Source organism: Scardinius erythrophthalmus, assembly GCF_964197995.2.
Source record: "Scardinius erythrophthalmus genome assembly, chromosome: 16".
NCBI classification, from domain to species: domain Eukaryota; kingdom Metazoa; phylum Chordata; class Actinopteri; order Cypriniformes; family Leuciscidae; genus Scardinius; species Scardinius erythrophthalmus.
The window spans coordinates 21,207,170-21,221,267 of NC_138236.1; the positions used below are offsets into that span (position 1 = coordinate 21,207,170).

Sequence of the window (14,098 nt, forward strand, 5' to 3'; positions counted from 1 at the left end):
GTGGCGAAAGAAGATTTGGGGTGGCAAGCCAAACGCTAACGAGTCGATTACAAGTGTTCTATGAGAGATATCTTTAACCAGTTGGGGCCTATGGTTGGGGCAAGAGTGCACGTGGTAGCGAGTAGGAGGGAACTATATCTATCCGGATGAAGTGATGGGTCGAGACGAAGAAAAACAACAAGGGCAGGATCATCTTACCTATTCCTCCCGATTCCTCCTCCTCCTCTTTCACACTGTGCGCTTGCACGGTAACTAACCATGTATTTGCAATGAGCAAACATACGATTCTCAGCAGATGGATTACGTAAAACTAAAGAAAATGCGGACTGCATAGAAAGGAAGAGAAGGAGACAAAGAGAATCAAGAACATGGCAACACCTGTAAGTTGATCTCAGCCTTGTATATTATACAGTTTTAGTTTTATGATTATGCCTCCTGTTCAAACACGAGCTACTGTATTGTGTTTAACCTTTGTTGAAGCCTACAGCTATAATTGGATCAGGATCACTGACAACAGACCGCATTTAACAAAAAAAAAAGACAAAAAGACAAGTGTAGTTCTCGACTGAACTTAACAAATTGAGAGCAGCTCAAAACTTTTGCAAACTTAAAAACCAGGCCCAACATATCTGAATGCATTAGCAAACTTAGTTGATCAGCTCAATGTCAAAACAGGCCAGGTTTCGGTTGTTGTGTTTTTTTTTTAAGTGCGCGCGCGCGCGTATTCATCTGTTTTCTCTGTAACAGCAGTCAGCTGTCCAACCCACTCTTTTACTTTCCATTTCGCTATTGTTTCAACATCATGTGAAAACCCAGCATGTGACTGCACATTTAACACTTACCGCTCTTTATAAGTCCACTCATAAGTAGCTGCAATCAGACAGTCTACAGTTTGTCATTGACCCTTGCTAATAGTCTGTTTTTATTTTAGTCAAACATGGAGGTAGACCTGCACGGACTCTTTGAGGATAACAAAACCTTCGACTATTACGATTATGAGTACAAGGAGGTGGTCTGCCCGTCCAGCACAGTCTCTGGTGCCTTGGCGGTCTTAATTCCCCTGCTTTACTCTGTGGGGCTCTTATGGGGGCTGCTGGGAAACGGACTGGTGCTGGTAATACTGTGGCATAAGAGGCTGAACCTGAGTGTGATGGACATCTTCATCTCTCATCTGAGTGTATCAGACACACTGCTGCTGCTTACACTGCCTCTCTGGGCTGTAGATGCGGTTAAGGGATGGAACATGGGCACAGGACTCTGCAAACTGGCTGGTGCTCTTTTCAAGGTGAGTTACTGTAGGCTTCTGGATTGCTCTGATAAGTCTGTAGACTTTACTGGGTTGAATGCCATTTTTATTGTATAAACAGCTACAATAATCAGGCATGGTTGGAAGAGTTAATGAGACTCTGAAATTCAGGTTTGCATAGTATGATTGGAATGACAGGTTTTAGATATCAGACAAAATGGATATCTTCTGACGGGATCTGGTAAAGAGACCGTTGTTTTTAGAACAAATAAAGTTTTGTGTAATGTGAACTTATTTTTAACAGTGACATGAGGCTATGACGTGAGCTAATTATCTATTATTTTATTTGTAAATACATTAAAATGTATACTTAAAATTACTTGTATACACCTCTTCTATAATAAGCATGTTTTTATCCATTTGTGATATTTTTGGTGGGCATAAAGTCATAAATGTCATAATGATACAGCAATCCTGATATCAGTAAAGAAAAAAATCTTTAATATTTGATATAATTCTTTTTAAATTGTCTGCTGAATCTAAGTTGTTTGGTATGACCAACATGAAGAATAAAAATATAAAACAAGAAATTATATCATAGAAAGACCCCTCCAGACCTTTAATATAACTCAATATAACTTAAATGGTCAGATAATTTGACCTTTTTATGACAAGGCAAGGTTAGTTCAGGTTGTAAAATGTCATGTGGTGCGACTCCCCAAAGACTTGATATATTAATGATACTTAATATTTGTAAAAATAACTTTTACTTTTACAGACATAATATTTGGTCAGACTGTCATACAAAGAAAACATGAATTAATTCATGCAAAAACAAGAGAGAACCAACAACATTTTAATGAATGATTTTATTCAGCTTATGCTTTTTCTTGTGAACTTTTTGTTGTAGTTTTATGATGCAGTTTTTTATTATTATTTTTTTATTGTTGTTTTGCATAGTAAAATTAAACCTGTAGCTGAGTAGTTGACAAATGCCCAAGAAAAAGTTATTTTGGAAAACATAACTTTTTAAGAAAAAATACATATATTTATGGAGTATGAAAACTGCAGTTTCAGAAAATAGTAGTGGTCACTCATTTTGTCAATGACTTCACATATTTTTTTCCACGTTTTCACTCAACGTTTTCGTAAATGTGTCCTATGGTGTGACATTTAAGAAGTACTAAGAAATGATATTAAATAACATAAACAAAATACTTGAGACAGAATTGTTCACATTATTAAAACATTATTTTCTTAAAGTGATATTTATTTTACATGAAAGTACTAATTAGAATCATTTTTACCATGAATAGATGAACTTGATAAACTTTTCCCTACGAATGTCAATAAAACTTTTTCGCCAACATTACACAACTGTTTGAAATTGTACCTATATAAGAGGAGATATTATTGTAACTCCTCTAATGCCAAACTTGACTCTTTTTTTTAAGATATTTTAAAATAAGTATATTTTTCTGTTGTTTTATGTTTGTCATACCATAGGACAAAACGTCACACCAAAGGACAAACATAGTCATTGCATAAAAAGAGTCAGAATATATAGTGCTTATTGTAACAATTATAAAGGAGGACATTTGTTTTTTTCTTGAAACTTTATCTATTTGTTTTAATAGTTTCTTAAGGAGGTCTTGTCCTATTGTGTGACATCTGTGTGCTATGGTGCGACAGGCCAAAGTGTCACACCAAAGGACATTCCATGTGCCATTTCCTGTCACACCAAAGGACATTTGAGCTTTTGTGGCAGTTAAGAACCATGCTAATACTAGCTGAACTGTCATTAGCAATTGGCATGATACATTTGCATAATATTAGTCCTGCTGTTAAAAATACACATTTGAATTAAAAAATGAAATTTAGGGGTGTCACACCAAAGGACAAAAAAACACTTTACAACTTCAGTGGTCTGAAAACATAGAGAGAAAGAAATACCTTTTTTTGTATTTTAAAACAAAAAAGTATAATTTTTTTTTTTTTCTGAGAGAAATACTTACCATGTGCACTGCTCATGGGCTTCATAGGGGTCTTCAGTCACATGACCTTGAATGGGGTCTTTCAACTAAATGTAGTTGTCCATGATATTGCCCAACTTAGTATCAGGTTATTGCATAACACCAAAGGACATTTTTTTCTGTGACAAACTTTATGAAATTCCTACACTTTTAGAAATGTATGTATAGGAAAAGTGATGGCCACTTAGTGAAATAGACACTGTAGTTTGCCTTTTTTTTGCCAAAATAATTGTCAGATAAATACCTTAACCAAGTTTAGTGTTTTTTTCTTAATATTTTGCTTGTATATTGATTATATAAGGTGTGTGTGTCTAATGAAAATGAACAAACGTAAACTTTTCTTGAAAGTTTTTGAAAACCACATGAGACCAACATATTGTGTTTTTAAACTGTATTTCCTTTTTTGTATTGTGGACATTCTAATTTGTCAATGACTGTCTGCTATAGTATTGTGATAACTATTCTCTTTCAAAATCTCTTCAGATCAATTTCTACTGTGGTATCTTCACGTTGGCCTGCATCAGTGTTGACTGCTACCTGTCCATCGTCCCTGGAGTACAGATGTTTTCCTGTAAAAAACCTATGGTGGTTTACGGTTCCTGCCTGCTTATCTGGATCTTTTGCCTGATCCTTTCAATCCCTGATTGGATCTTTCTGAGCCACTTAAAGGGTAAAGGGGAATGTATTCACTTTTATCCACCTGGTTCCTGGCGTCTTGCCTCTCGTTTTCCACATCTTGTGAGCTTTGTTCTACTTGTGCTGCTGTTCTGTTGTTTCTTCGTCCTGCTGAAGCTATGGCACGACTCCAAATGCCAGAGGAAGAAGAAGGGCCGAAGTACAGCTGTCATTGCAGCCCTTGTGCTGGCTTTTTTCGTCTGCTGGACACCCTACAACATTGCCTTCATTGTGAACACGGCTCAGCCAGTGGAGAGGGCCTCCTCAGCAGGGGCAGATGAGTGTGAAGGGAGACAGTGGACAGCTAGCAAAATAACGGCCATTTTTGGGCTTCTCCATTGCATTGTCAATCCTGTTATTTACCTCTGTCTCTCTAAAGAGTTCCGGCAACGCGCACTGACTTTGATAAAGTTCAGTGCTTGTAAAACAGACAGTAATGAGGTTTCGCTTTGGGACTCTAGTGGAGTAAACAGTAATGCTTCTGTCCAACAGGAGCAAGGTTCACTTCAACCTATGAATGACATTAAACCAACAATAAAAACACAGGATGATACATGAATCATGAATACAATGAGAACAATATTTGACTACTGGATGCTCTGAATCTCGGAAATGTATTTTATGAATTCTTTATTTAACATAAAAAGTGTCCTTCAAAGGGTTTTGTACATGCACTCTTGTACAAATTCTCCTTTGTACTAGATAATGAAGTAAAACATTATGCTCTTATTAAGAAATGCTGACCAACTCATTTGCACTTCTAATTCAGTAAAATTATCATACTGGTGATTATTGCTCTGTCCAATGTGATATTTATTTTTTCGCTGTACTGTAAGTGTTTTGGAATAATGTTCCAAAACAATATTTGCCATTTTGGCCAATACCGTGCCTACTTGCTTGATAATAGAACTGTTCATTTCCATTTGTCAATTTCAAAATCAGCCTTGTCATATTGCAATGTCATGTAAATGTCAACTGTGTTGCATGCATTCATGTATGAACCATACATTTATTTTTTATATAAAGTCTGGTGTAGTTGGGAGAAATAGTTTTGAAATGTGTCAGAATTTCATCACCACCATCAGCGGGTCTGCAGATGAGCAAGATGTAATTTCTGCTCTCATGACAGGAAGTCATGTCAGTTTCTTAACAATGACATGTTTTTTTTTAGATGTCTTTGTCAGTTTTCTCTAGAAGTGTGGGTGCTATTTGCTTCTCACAGTGCTATTTTAATGGGCCAAATTCTTATCTTCACTTTCAAGTGAAAGCTTATTATGTTCTGCTACTTCTGTTAATGTAAATGTTTATGAAAGAAAAAAGAATATTAGAAATAAATTTCGGTTTATTAATTGCTCGTCAAATGAGGAATAATGATTTGACGTTTTTGTAGTTTCCTGTGAGATGGGGTCATGAAAGATTCTTTCCCCATGTTACACAAGCAAGTTTTCCTCTCAAATCTTTTGGGGGAAGTATGTTCTTACAGGGTGAATTGGTAATTGGGAAAGACCGTTGTTGGTATTTTTAGGCATAAATAATTTTCCCTTCTCATGAGTGGAATATCCCCAAGGACAGAAATGATGACAGAGAGAAGAAAAAGAGGGGATTTGTATTTGCTCTAGTCCTTGTAATGTACTGCAGTGTAGTGTTCTTCTAAATACTTAAAGCATATCATCATCTTGAACAACAGAAGGGCCTGTGTGTAGAACACAGAGAGAAAACATTACGATTTTTTTTTTACTTTTCTGTAAACTGCCAAAGCACATTTTAATACATGTGATCATCCACCCCAATGTCAACAGAGTGAACTTTCAACAGACAGTTTTCTTAGAAAGGTCTAGAAAGGTAGTGAAATTTGACTGTTCTATGGTGCAGTAAGCTTTCTGGTATATAAACACAAAAATAACCACATGCGTCTCACCCTACTCAGTTCCTTTTTCTGAAACAGAACATGGTGAGCATTATTGTGTAGAAAGACAGTATGATTGCACTGTCATGCGATCTGATATCATCAGTATTCATTAGATATTTCCTATGAGTCATCATTACATTAAGAAAACTGTACAAAATGTATTGTTAATATGTGACCCTGGACCACAAAACTAGTCACATGGGTCACAATTTTGAAATTGAGATACATGCTATGGAAGCTGAATAAATAAACTTTCCATTGATGTACGGTTTGTTGGGATAGGACAATATTTAGTTGAGATACAACTATTTGAAAATCTGGAATCTGAGGGTGCAAAAAAATCGAAACATTGAGAAAATCGCCTTTAAAGTTGTCCATTTATGTTCGTGATTGTGCTGCGTTCACATACAAAAATAAATGTTTATATATTTACGGTAAAAAATTTATAAAATATCTTCATGGAACATGATCTTTACTTAATATCCTAATGTTTATGGCATTAAAAGAAAAATGGATAATTTTGACCCATACAATGTATTGTTGACTATTGCCACAAATATACCTGTGCGACTTATGACTGGTTTTGTGATCCAGGGTCACAATATAAAAAATAGTTTTTGAGAATCTCAGTTATAAACATCACTCTAGGTATGAGGAACATGCATTTTTGCAAGTGTCTGTGTTAATATCCTGTTGTGTTTGTGTGAATGTGGATGACAGTTTTTGCTGACATTTGTGATATACTATTGTTAAGAGTCATGTAGATAATTTTCTATTCATCTCTTTTTCTAGTGTGGACAGATAGTCAGTGCTGTTTTCCCAGTCTTTGCATCCAGTGTTTTGGAAGGTTTTTCTTTTTTTCTTTTTCTTTTTTCTTTTTTTTTTGCTAGACTATAGCAAAAAAAGTAGCCTACTGTGTGTACTGTCATAACCCTGGTAGATGATGGTTGAGAGTGATTGAATAAATTGAATATCACAAGTTTTATTAGGCCTACAGTAATTGTCTACACAGACCTGTTTTGACATGTCTTGGTATAACTGGTCGGTCAACTTTTGAGAACTGGGTCATGTGTGTAAGCTAACCACACCGGTATTATATGTGGTAAACAAAGGTAAACACAGTTATAGCATTAGCAAATTAACAAATATAAATCTAAAGGTTATTATGAGACCAATAATATTATGGCAGTGTGTTCATATTCATTTGCAATTTTAAGTGTCAAATCAACAAAGATATTTTTTCTCTTTTTAATAAATTTACATTTTCAAAATGATCACAGATCTGCCTTTTTTTAAATTGTTTAAATTTTTAAGCATTTTAGCATAAGGATGCCTGAGTGTAACATAATGTAAAGAAAATGGATTTGAATATTTTTTGAATGCACTGTAAAATGGTTGGCGTAATAGTGACATCGTGTGGTTATTTTGGGTACAGCAGTTTATTTCCCTTCACATGTAGTAGACTAGACTAAGACATTTGAACAGTGAGCATTCTACTGCTTCCTTAAATGCCAAATTTATTCTCACTTAAAAAAAAATGAAGTATTTTAATTTAGCCCAAAAAAGTATTTTGTGTGCTGTCTTTTTGTCCAGTAATCATAGTATAAAAAAATATCTTGAATGAAATGGCAGCTGTCAAGAGTTGAAACACCTGAACCTAATAATTGAGTATTACATGTCCCCATGACAACTGATTGTCAGTAAACAATTGGTCAATGGCAGTTGCCGGCACAATAAAAAGTCCCATTTGGCAAGAGTAATACGTTTTGGCAGTCAAATATGTTTTGTATGATTTTTTTTAGTGATGTTATTGAGGTGGTTAGTTGTATTTGTTTTTGGCCATGGAGGGTACCACTAGCCGACTCTTAAGGTATGCTGATAAATTGTAGTGTTTGTTAACAATTGGCATTCATCTAATAATTTTTTTATTTTTTTGTCTAGTTTTTCTTTGGCACTTCTCAGTCTTTGTGTCTGTGACCATGTTGGAAGTGGTAAGGTTTATCCAGGCAAATTCTATAATTCATGTTTGCTAGCATGTCTGTTTGATTCTTTATTTTTATTTCCCCCCCTTTTTTTTTCCTTCTAGTTGGTGGCTTTGTCAGGAGTGGTTTTGGATCAGTGACTAATGCATATAAGCCTGGTTCTGACTCTGGTGTTAGTAGTGAACTTCAAGGATCTCTGATATCTGGTAGTGGCAGTCTTGTTTCTGCTTCTGTGACCACTGCAATGGGTACAAGTATGCACATTGAGTCTCTACCGGAGCCAACACAGCTCAACTATGAAACTCTAGTACAGTCTAGTAATGAGTCTGTGGCGTCTAGTAGCCAGAAAATAGTGCAGAACAGCCCCCAGTCCAGTGGCCAATTAGTGGAAGTCGGCTACCAGTCTACAGTGCGAGCAAAGTCACAGTCTGTGGACCAGTCTGGCATGCAACAACCAGCCCAAACCACCTCACAGTCTGTGGACCAGTCTGGCATGCAACAACCAGCCCAAACCACCTCACAGTCTGTGGACCAGTCTGGCATGCAACAACCAGCCCAAACCACCTCACAGTCTGTGAACCAGTCTGGCATACAACAACCAGCCCAAACCACCTCACAGTCTGTGAACCAGTCTGGCATGCAACAACCAGCCCAAACCACCTCCCAGTCTGGCATGCAACAACCGGCCCAAGCCACCTCCCAGTCTGGCATGCAACAACCGGCCCAAGCCACCTCCCAGTCTGGCATGCAACAACCGGCCCAAGCCACCTCCCAGTCTGGCATGCAACAACCGGCCCAAGCCACCTCCCAGTCTGGCATGCAACAACCGGCCCAAGCCACCTCCCAGTCTGGCATGCAACAACCGGCCCAAGCCACCTCCCAGTCTGGCATGCAACAACCACCCCAAACCAGCTCACAGTCTGTGGACCAGTCTGGCATGCAACAACCAGCCCAAACCACCTTCCAGTCTGGCATGCAACAACCGGCCCAAGCCACCTCCCAGTCTGGCATACAACAACCACCCCAACCCAGTTCACAGTCTGTGGACCAGTCTGGCATGCAACAACCAGCCCAAACCACCTCACAGTCTGTGGACCAGTCTGGCATCCAGCATCCAGCCCAAGCCAGCTCGCAGTTTGTGCTCCAGCTTGGTTTACAAAAACCTACACAAACTGGCTCAGAATCAGTGGACTGGCCCAGTGGTCTGCAGTTAGCTCAAGCTAGATCCCAGTCTGCTGTCTGGCCTAGTGACCAAAATCCAGGACAGGACTGCTACCAGTCTGTGGTTCAGCCCAGTGGCCTGCAGTCAGAACAGGCCCGTTACCAGTCTGTGGTCAAATCCAGTGGCCTGCAATCAGCCCAAACCAGCTCCCAGTCTGTGTCCCAGCCCAGTGGCCTACAGTCAGCACAAGCCTGTTACCAGTCTGTGGTCCAATCCAGTGGCCTGCAGTCAGCACAATCCCGTTACCAGTCTGTGGTCCAGCCTAGTGTCCTGCAGTCAGCATTATCCCATTACCAGTCTGTGTCCCAGCCCAGTGGCCTGCAGTCAGCACGAGCCTGTTACCAGTCTGTAGTCCAGCCTAATAGCCTGCAGTCAGCACAAGCCAGTTACCAGTCTGTGGTCCAGCCCAGTGGCCTCCAGTCAGCACAATCCCGTTACCAGTCTGTGGTCCAGCCCAGTGGCCTGCAGTCAGCACAATCCCGTTACCAGTCTGTGGACCAGCCCAGTATCCTGCAGTCAGCACAAGCCAGTTATCAGTCTGTGGACCAGCCCAGTGGCCTGCAGTCAGCACAATCCCGTTACCAGTCTGTGTCCCAGCCCAGTGGCCTGCAGTCAGCACAATCCCGTTACCAGTCTGTGTCCCAGCCCAGTGGCCTGCAGTCAGCACAATCCCATTACCAGTCTGTGTTCCAGCCCAGTGGCCTGCAGTCAGCACAATCCCGTTACCAGTCTGCGGACCAGCCCAGTGGCCTGCAGTCACCACAAGCCAGTTACCAGTCTGTGTCCCAGCCCAGTGGCCTGCAGTCAGCACAATCCCATTACCAGTCTGTGTTCCAGCCCAGTGGCCTGCAGTCAGCACAATCCCGTTACCAGTCTGCGGACCAGCCCAGTGGCCTGCAGTCAGCACAAGCCAGTTACCAGTCTGCGGACCAGCCCAGTGGCCTGCAGTCAGCACAATCCCGTTACCAGTCTGTGTCCCAGCCCAGTGGCCTGCAGTCAGCACAATCCCGTTACCAGTCTGTGGACCAGCCCAGTGGCCTGCAGTCAGCACAATCCCGTTACCAGTCTGTGTCCCAGCCCAGTGGCCTCCAGTCAGCACAATCCCGCTACCAGACTGTGGTCCAGCCCAGTGGCCTGCAGTCAGCACAATCCCGTTACCAGTCTGTGGTCCAGCCCAGTTGCCTGCAGTCAGCACAATCCCGTTACCAGTCTGTGGTCCAGCCCAGTGGTCTGCAGTCAGCACAAGCCCATTACCAGTCTGTGGACCAGCACAGTGGTCTGCAGTCAGCACAAGCCCGTTACCAGACTGTGGTCCAGCCCAGTGGCCTGCAGTCAGCACAATCCCGTTACCAGTCTGTGGACCAGCCCAGTGGTCTGCAGTCAGCACAATCCCGTTACCAGTCTGTGGACCAGCACAGTGGTCTGCAGTCAGCACAAGCCCATTACCAGTCTGTGGACCAGCACAGTGGTCTGCAGTCAGCACAAGCCCGTTACCAGACTGTGGTCCAGCCCAGTGGCCTGCAGTCAGCACAAGCCCGTTACCAGTCTGTGGACCAGCCCAGTGGCCTGCAGTCAGCACAATCCCGTTACCAGTCTGTGGACCAGCCCAGTGGTCTGCAGTCAGCACAAGCCCGTTACCAGTCTGTGGACCAACCCAGTGGTCTGCAGTCAGCACAAGCCCATTACCAGTCTGTGGACCAGCACAGTGGTCTGCAGTCAGCACAAGCCCGTTACCAGACTGTGGTCCAGCCCAGTGGCCTGCAGTCAGCACAATCCCGTTACCAGTCTGTGGACCAGCCCAGTGGTCGGCAGTCAGCACAAGCCCGTTACCAGACTGTGGTCCAGCCCAGTGGCCTGCAGTCAGCACAAGCCAGTTACCAGTCTGTGGTCCAGCCCAGTGGCCTGCAGTCAGCACAAGCCAGTTACCAGTCTGTGGACCAGCCCAGTGGTTTGCAGTCAGAACAAGCCAGTTACCAGTCTGTGGACCAGCACAGTGGTCTGCAGTCAGCACAAGCCCGTTACCAGACTTTGGTCCAGCCCAGTGGCCTGCAGTCAGCACAATCCCGTTACCAGTCTGTGGACCAGCCCAGTGGCCTGCAGTCAGCACAATCCCGTTACCAGTCTGTGGACCAGCCCAGTGGCCTGCAGTCAGCACAATCCCGTTACCAGTCTGTGGACCAGCCCAGTGGCCTGCAGTCAGCACAATCCCGTTACCAGTCTGTGGACCAGCCCAGTGGCCTCCAGTCTGCACAATCCCGTTTCCAGTCTGTGGACCAGCCCAGTGGCCTGCAGTCAGCACAATCCCGTTACCAGTCTGTGGACCAGCCCAGTGGCCTGCAGTCAGCACAATACCGTTACCAAACTGTGGTCCAGCCCAGTGGCCTGCAGTCAGCACAAGCCCGTTACCAGTCTGTGCCCCAGCCCAGTGGTCTGCAGTCAGCACAAGCCAGTTACCAGTCTGTGGTCCAGCCCAGTGGCCTCCAGTCAACACAATCCTGTTACAAGACTGTGGTCCAGCCCAGTGGCCTGCAGTCAGCACAATACCGTTGCCAGTCTGTGTCCCAGCGCAGTGGCCTGCAGTCAGCACAAGCCCATTACCAGTCTGTGGTCCAGCCCAGTATCCTGCAGTCAGCACTATCCCGTTACCAGTCTGTGGTCCAGCCCAGTGTCCTGCAGTCAGCACTATCCCGTTACCAGTCTGGGGTCCAGCCCAGTGTCCTGCAGTCAGCACTATCCCGTAACCAGCCCAGTGTCCTGCAGTCAGCAATTCTTGGTTCCAAACCTTTGGAGAAACCCAGTAAAATACCACTTAAAGCTATGAGTCTGAAGTCAGTCCAGCCTGGCTTTCAAGATCCAGCAACTCCGTATTCTCAGACTACTCAAATTAAGCATTTTTATCCAGGCATATTGAGGTTGTTGCATAAAGTGAAATCATAGCTGGGTACTTGGCCTTGTTTTCTTCACTTACTGTTTCCTCTTTGTTTTTGAAAATTAAACAAACTTGTAACTCTGTGTCTCCTGGGAGTCTTAGTATTGTTTGTGCTGCATTAGCATGACCATCTTTTGTTTAACATAATCTGCTTTGTTCTTTCTTATGCCCTGTTTAAACCTGGAGATGAGTTTTGGTTGATTAGATCAAAAAAGTGGATGCTAAAAACAGGTGTCAAAGTGTCTAAAGTGTTTTGCGCTTGTCCACTTTCAACAACTTTCAGAAGTAATCTAATGCATTTGACTGGATTGCTTTCATAGTGTAAAACAGTGTTTCATAATCTTTTTTCAGTCATGAAACCCTTTGAGATTTTGTAGCACCCTACACCAGTATTGTCACGATACTACTTTGATACGTTACCTTGAAATGTATCAATTTTCTATACCACAGGGAAACCACCTATACTGTCATATAGCGTAGATATTTTTATATTCATCCATTGAAAGTCTAGGAATCAGTAATTTCTTCTCAAGAGATCACTTTATATGATGTTTAATTCAGGATTTTATTAATTTATAAACATTGCAAATCTCACCTAAATGTTTGCTCACTTATACCCCTTTTCCACCAAGGCAGTGCTGGTGCCGGTTCGGAGCCGCTGCCTAATTGCGAACCAGTTCTTTGTGTTTCGACAGCCAAAGAACCGCTTCTCGGCCAGGAAAATTGGCACCAACTCTTTGCTGGACTAGCACCATTCTTTTACCACATCATGCATATGTCGGAGGCTGGGGGAGGGGACGGGGTTATTGTGACCAACAACTTGACGGGAAAAGTTGTGACCGCCATTGCTTAAATACTTGTTTAATGGCATCTTTTTGTGAATAAAGGCCAGTATCAATGATACCAATACTGCTACTGATGTCTTGAGTGAATTTTTGTTTTTGTTTTTTCAATTTGAAACATTTATCACCATCCAACATTACAGTGTATTGAAAGCTATCAATTTTAACATTTATAGGCTCCAAAATAACTTTTAATGTAAGTGAACTTAAAGTAATCTTTACATAAGCCCATAATTAATGTCATGTTTACCTGTGCCCCTCCTGTCTAACAGGTAGAAATTACACAGAAATTGAATAAAGTTATCAAACACTTTACAGTCTTCACTGCATAAATTTTAAATTAAATATAGATTAATCCTTATTAAAGCTACAAGTGTTCTTTAGTCAAGAGCAGTAAGTAATTTTCTCTGTTACCTGTGTTCTTTGATTCTGCTGTCACTTCTGCACGTGGAACACGCGTCCCATTTCTCACAACTCTTTATGCTCATTTAAGACTGCTCTTATGAGGATACTCAACAAACCGGACATTGGCATAATTAAAGCTACACTGTCTTTTGTTAAGTTGATTCTTAGCAAAAAACACTTTGTTATTTCAAAATGATATGTGCTCATTAATGTGTAATTACTTCTACCAACTAATCAAGTATTCTCATAAGCGTAGAATCTGCCATTTAGAATACATACGAGCGAGTCGCTCGAATGGTGGCAGCCATGTTGCGCCTCCATCTTGAAAATACATTAGCCAAAGAGATTCCATACCTGGAAATTCAAGCTTCGCCTTTTGCGTTTTTTACACTCAGTGGCACCGTGACGAATGTGAGGGGAAGATTATTCGCGACTGCTGGCAGATTTGAAATAATACGGCCACCGTAGGAGTTAAAATGCCCTTGGAATGGGAGAAAGTAATTTTTTTTTTTTTTTTTGCTAGAAAGTAATATTCAGTTGGCAGTCATAAACAATTTCCTCGAGTGTGGATCGTTGCCTACAGTTCGCGATCCAACGTCACCTCCAGAAAAAGTAAGTGTATTTTATGATTTTTGAGCAAATAGTCATTTCAATCGATGTCAGCCAGTTCAACAACAAATGCGTCTAAAGCTATTGTCGTCGTCATAGGGTGTCTCAACAAACAACGCGTCACCCCCAGTTTCCACCAGATGCGTAACGGCTGCGGAACGGCTCCGCTGCGTGACAGCTCCGTGTTCCGTCGTCCGTCAATACCCACCAGGTCCGTATTTGTTGCGGAACGGCTGCGTCCATGAC

General features: G+C 41.9%; 2 protein-coding genes across 2 annotated transcripts; both read left to right on the forward strand.

The window, feature by feature from the left end:
- cxcr3.3 (chemokine (C-X-C motif) receptor 3, tandem duplicate 3) lies at positions 1-7,130 on the forward strand. The gene is made up of 3 exons (XM_081389595.1): positions 1-380; positions 932-1,285; positions 3,763-7,130. The coding sequence occupies exons 1-3, from the start codon at positions 369-371 to the stop codon at positions 4,510-4,512; spliced, it is 1,116 nt and encodes a 371-aa protein (XP_081245721.1). The 5' UTR covers positions 1-368; the 3' UTR covers positions 4,513-7,130.
- A 494-nt stretch (positions 7,131-7,624) lies between these two features.
- LOC308704492 (uncharacterized protein) lies at positions 7,625-12,314 on the forward strand. The gene is made up of 3 exons (XM_081388861.1): positions 7,625-7,733; positions 7,805-7,854; positions 7,950-12,314. Exons 1-3 carry the CDS (start codon positions 7,705-7,707, stop codon positions 12,002-12,004), a joined length of 4,134 nt encoding a protein of 1,377 aa, XP_081244987.1. The 5' UTR covers positions 7,625-7,704; the 3' UTR covers positions 12,005-12,314.
- The last annotated feature ends 1,784 nt before the right edge of the window (positions 12,315-14,098 follow it).

What these genes read in the sequence shown, in the direction of transcription:
- cxcr3.3 (XM_081389595.1), top strand. An exon ending in TGGCTGGTGCTCTTTTCAAG is followed by an intron (nt 1,286 to 3,762) that starts GTGAGTTACTGT and finishes AAATCTCTTCAG; the next exon opens with ATCAATTTCTACTGTGGTAT.
- LOC308704492 (XM_081388861.1), top strand. Translation starts at nt 7,705, where the DNA reads ATGGAGGGTACCACTAGCCGACTCTTAAG. An exon ending in ACCACTAGCCGACTCTTAAG is followed by an intron (nt 7,734 to 7,804) that starts GTATGCTGATAA and finishes TTTTTTGTCTAG; the next exon opens with TTTTTCTTTGGCACTTCTCA. An exon ending in CTGTGACCATGTTGGAAGTG is followed by an intron (nt 7,855 to 7,949) that starts GTAAGGTTTATC and finishes TTTTCCTTCTAG; the next exon opens with TTGGTGGCTTTGTCAGGAGT.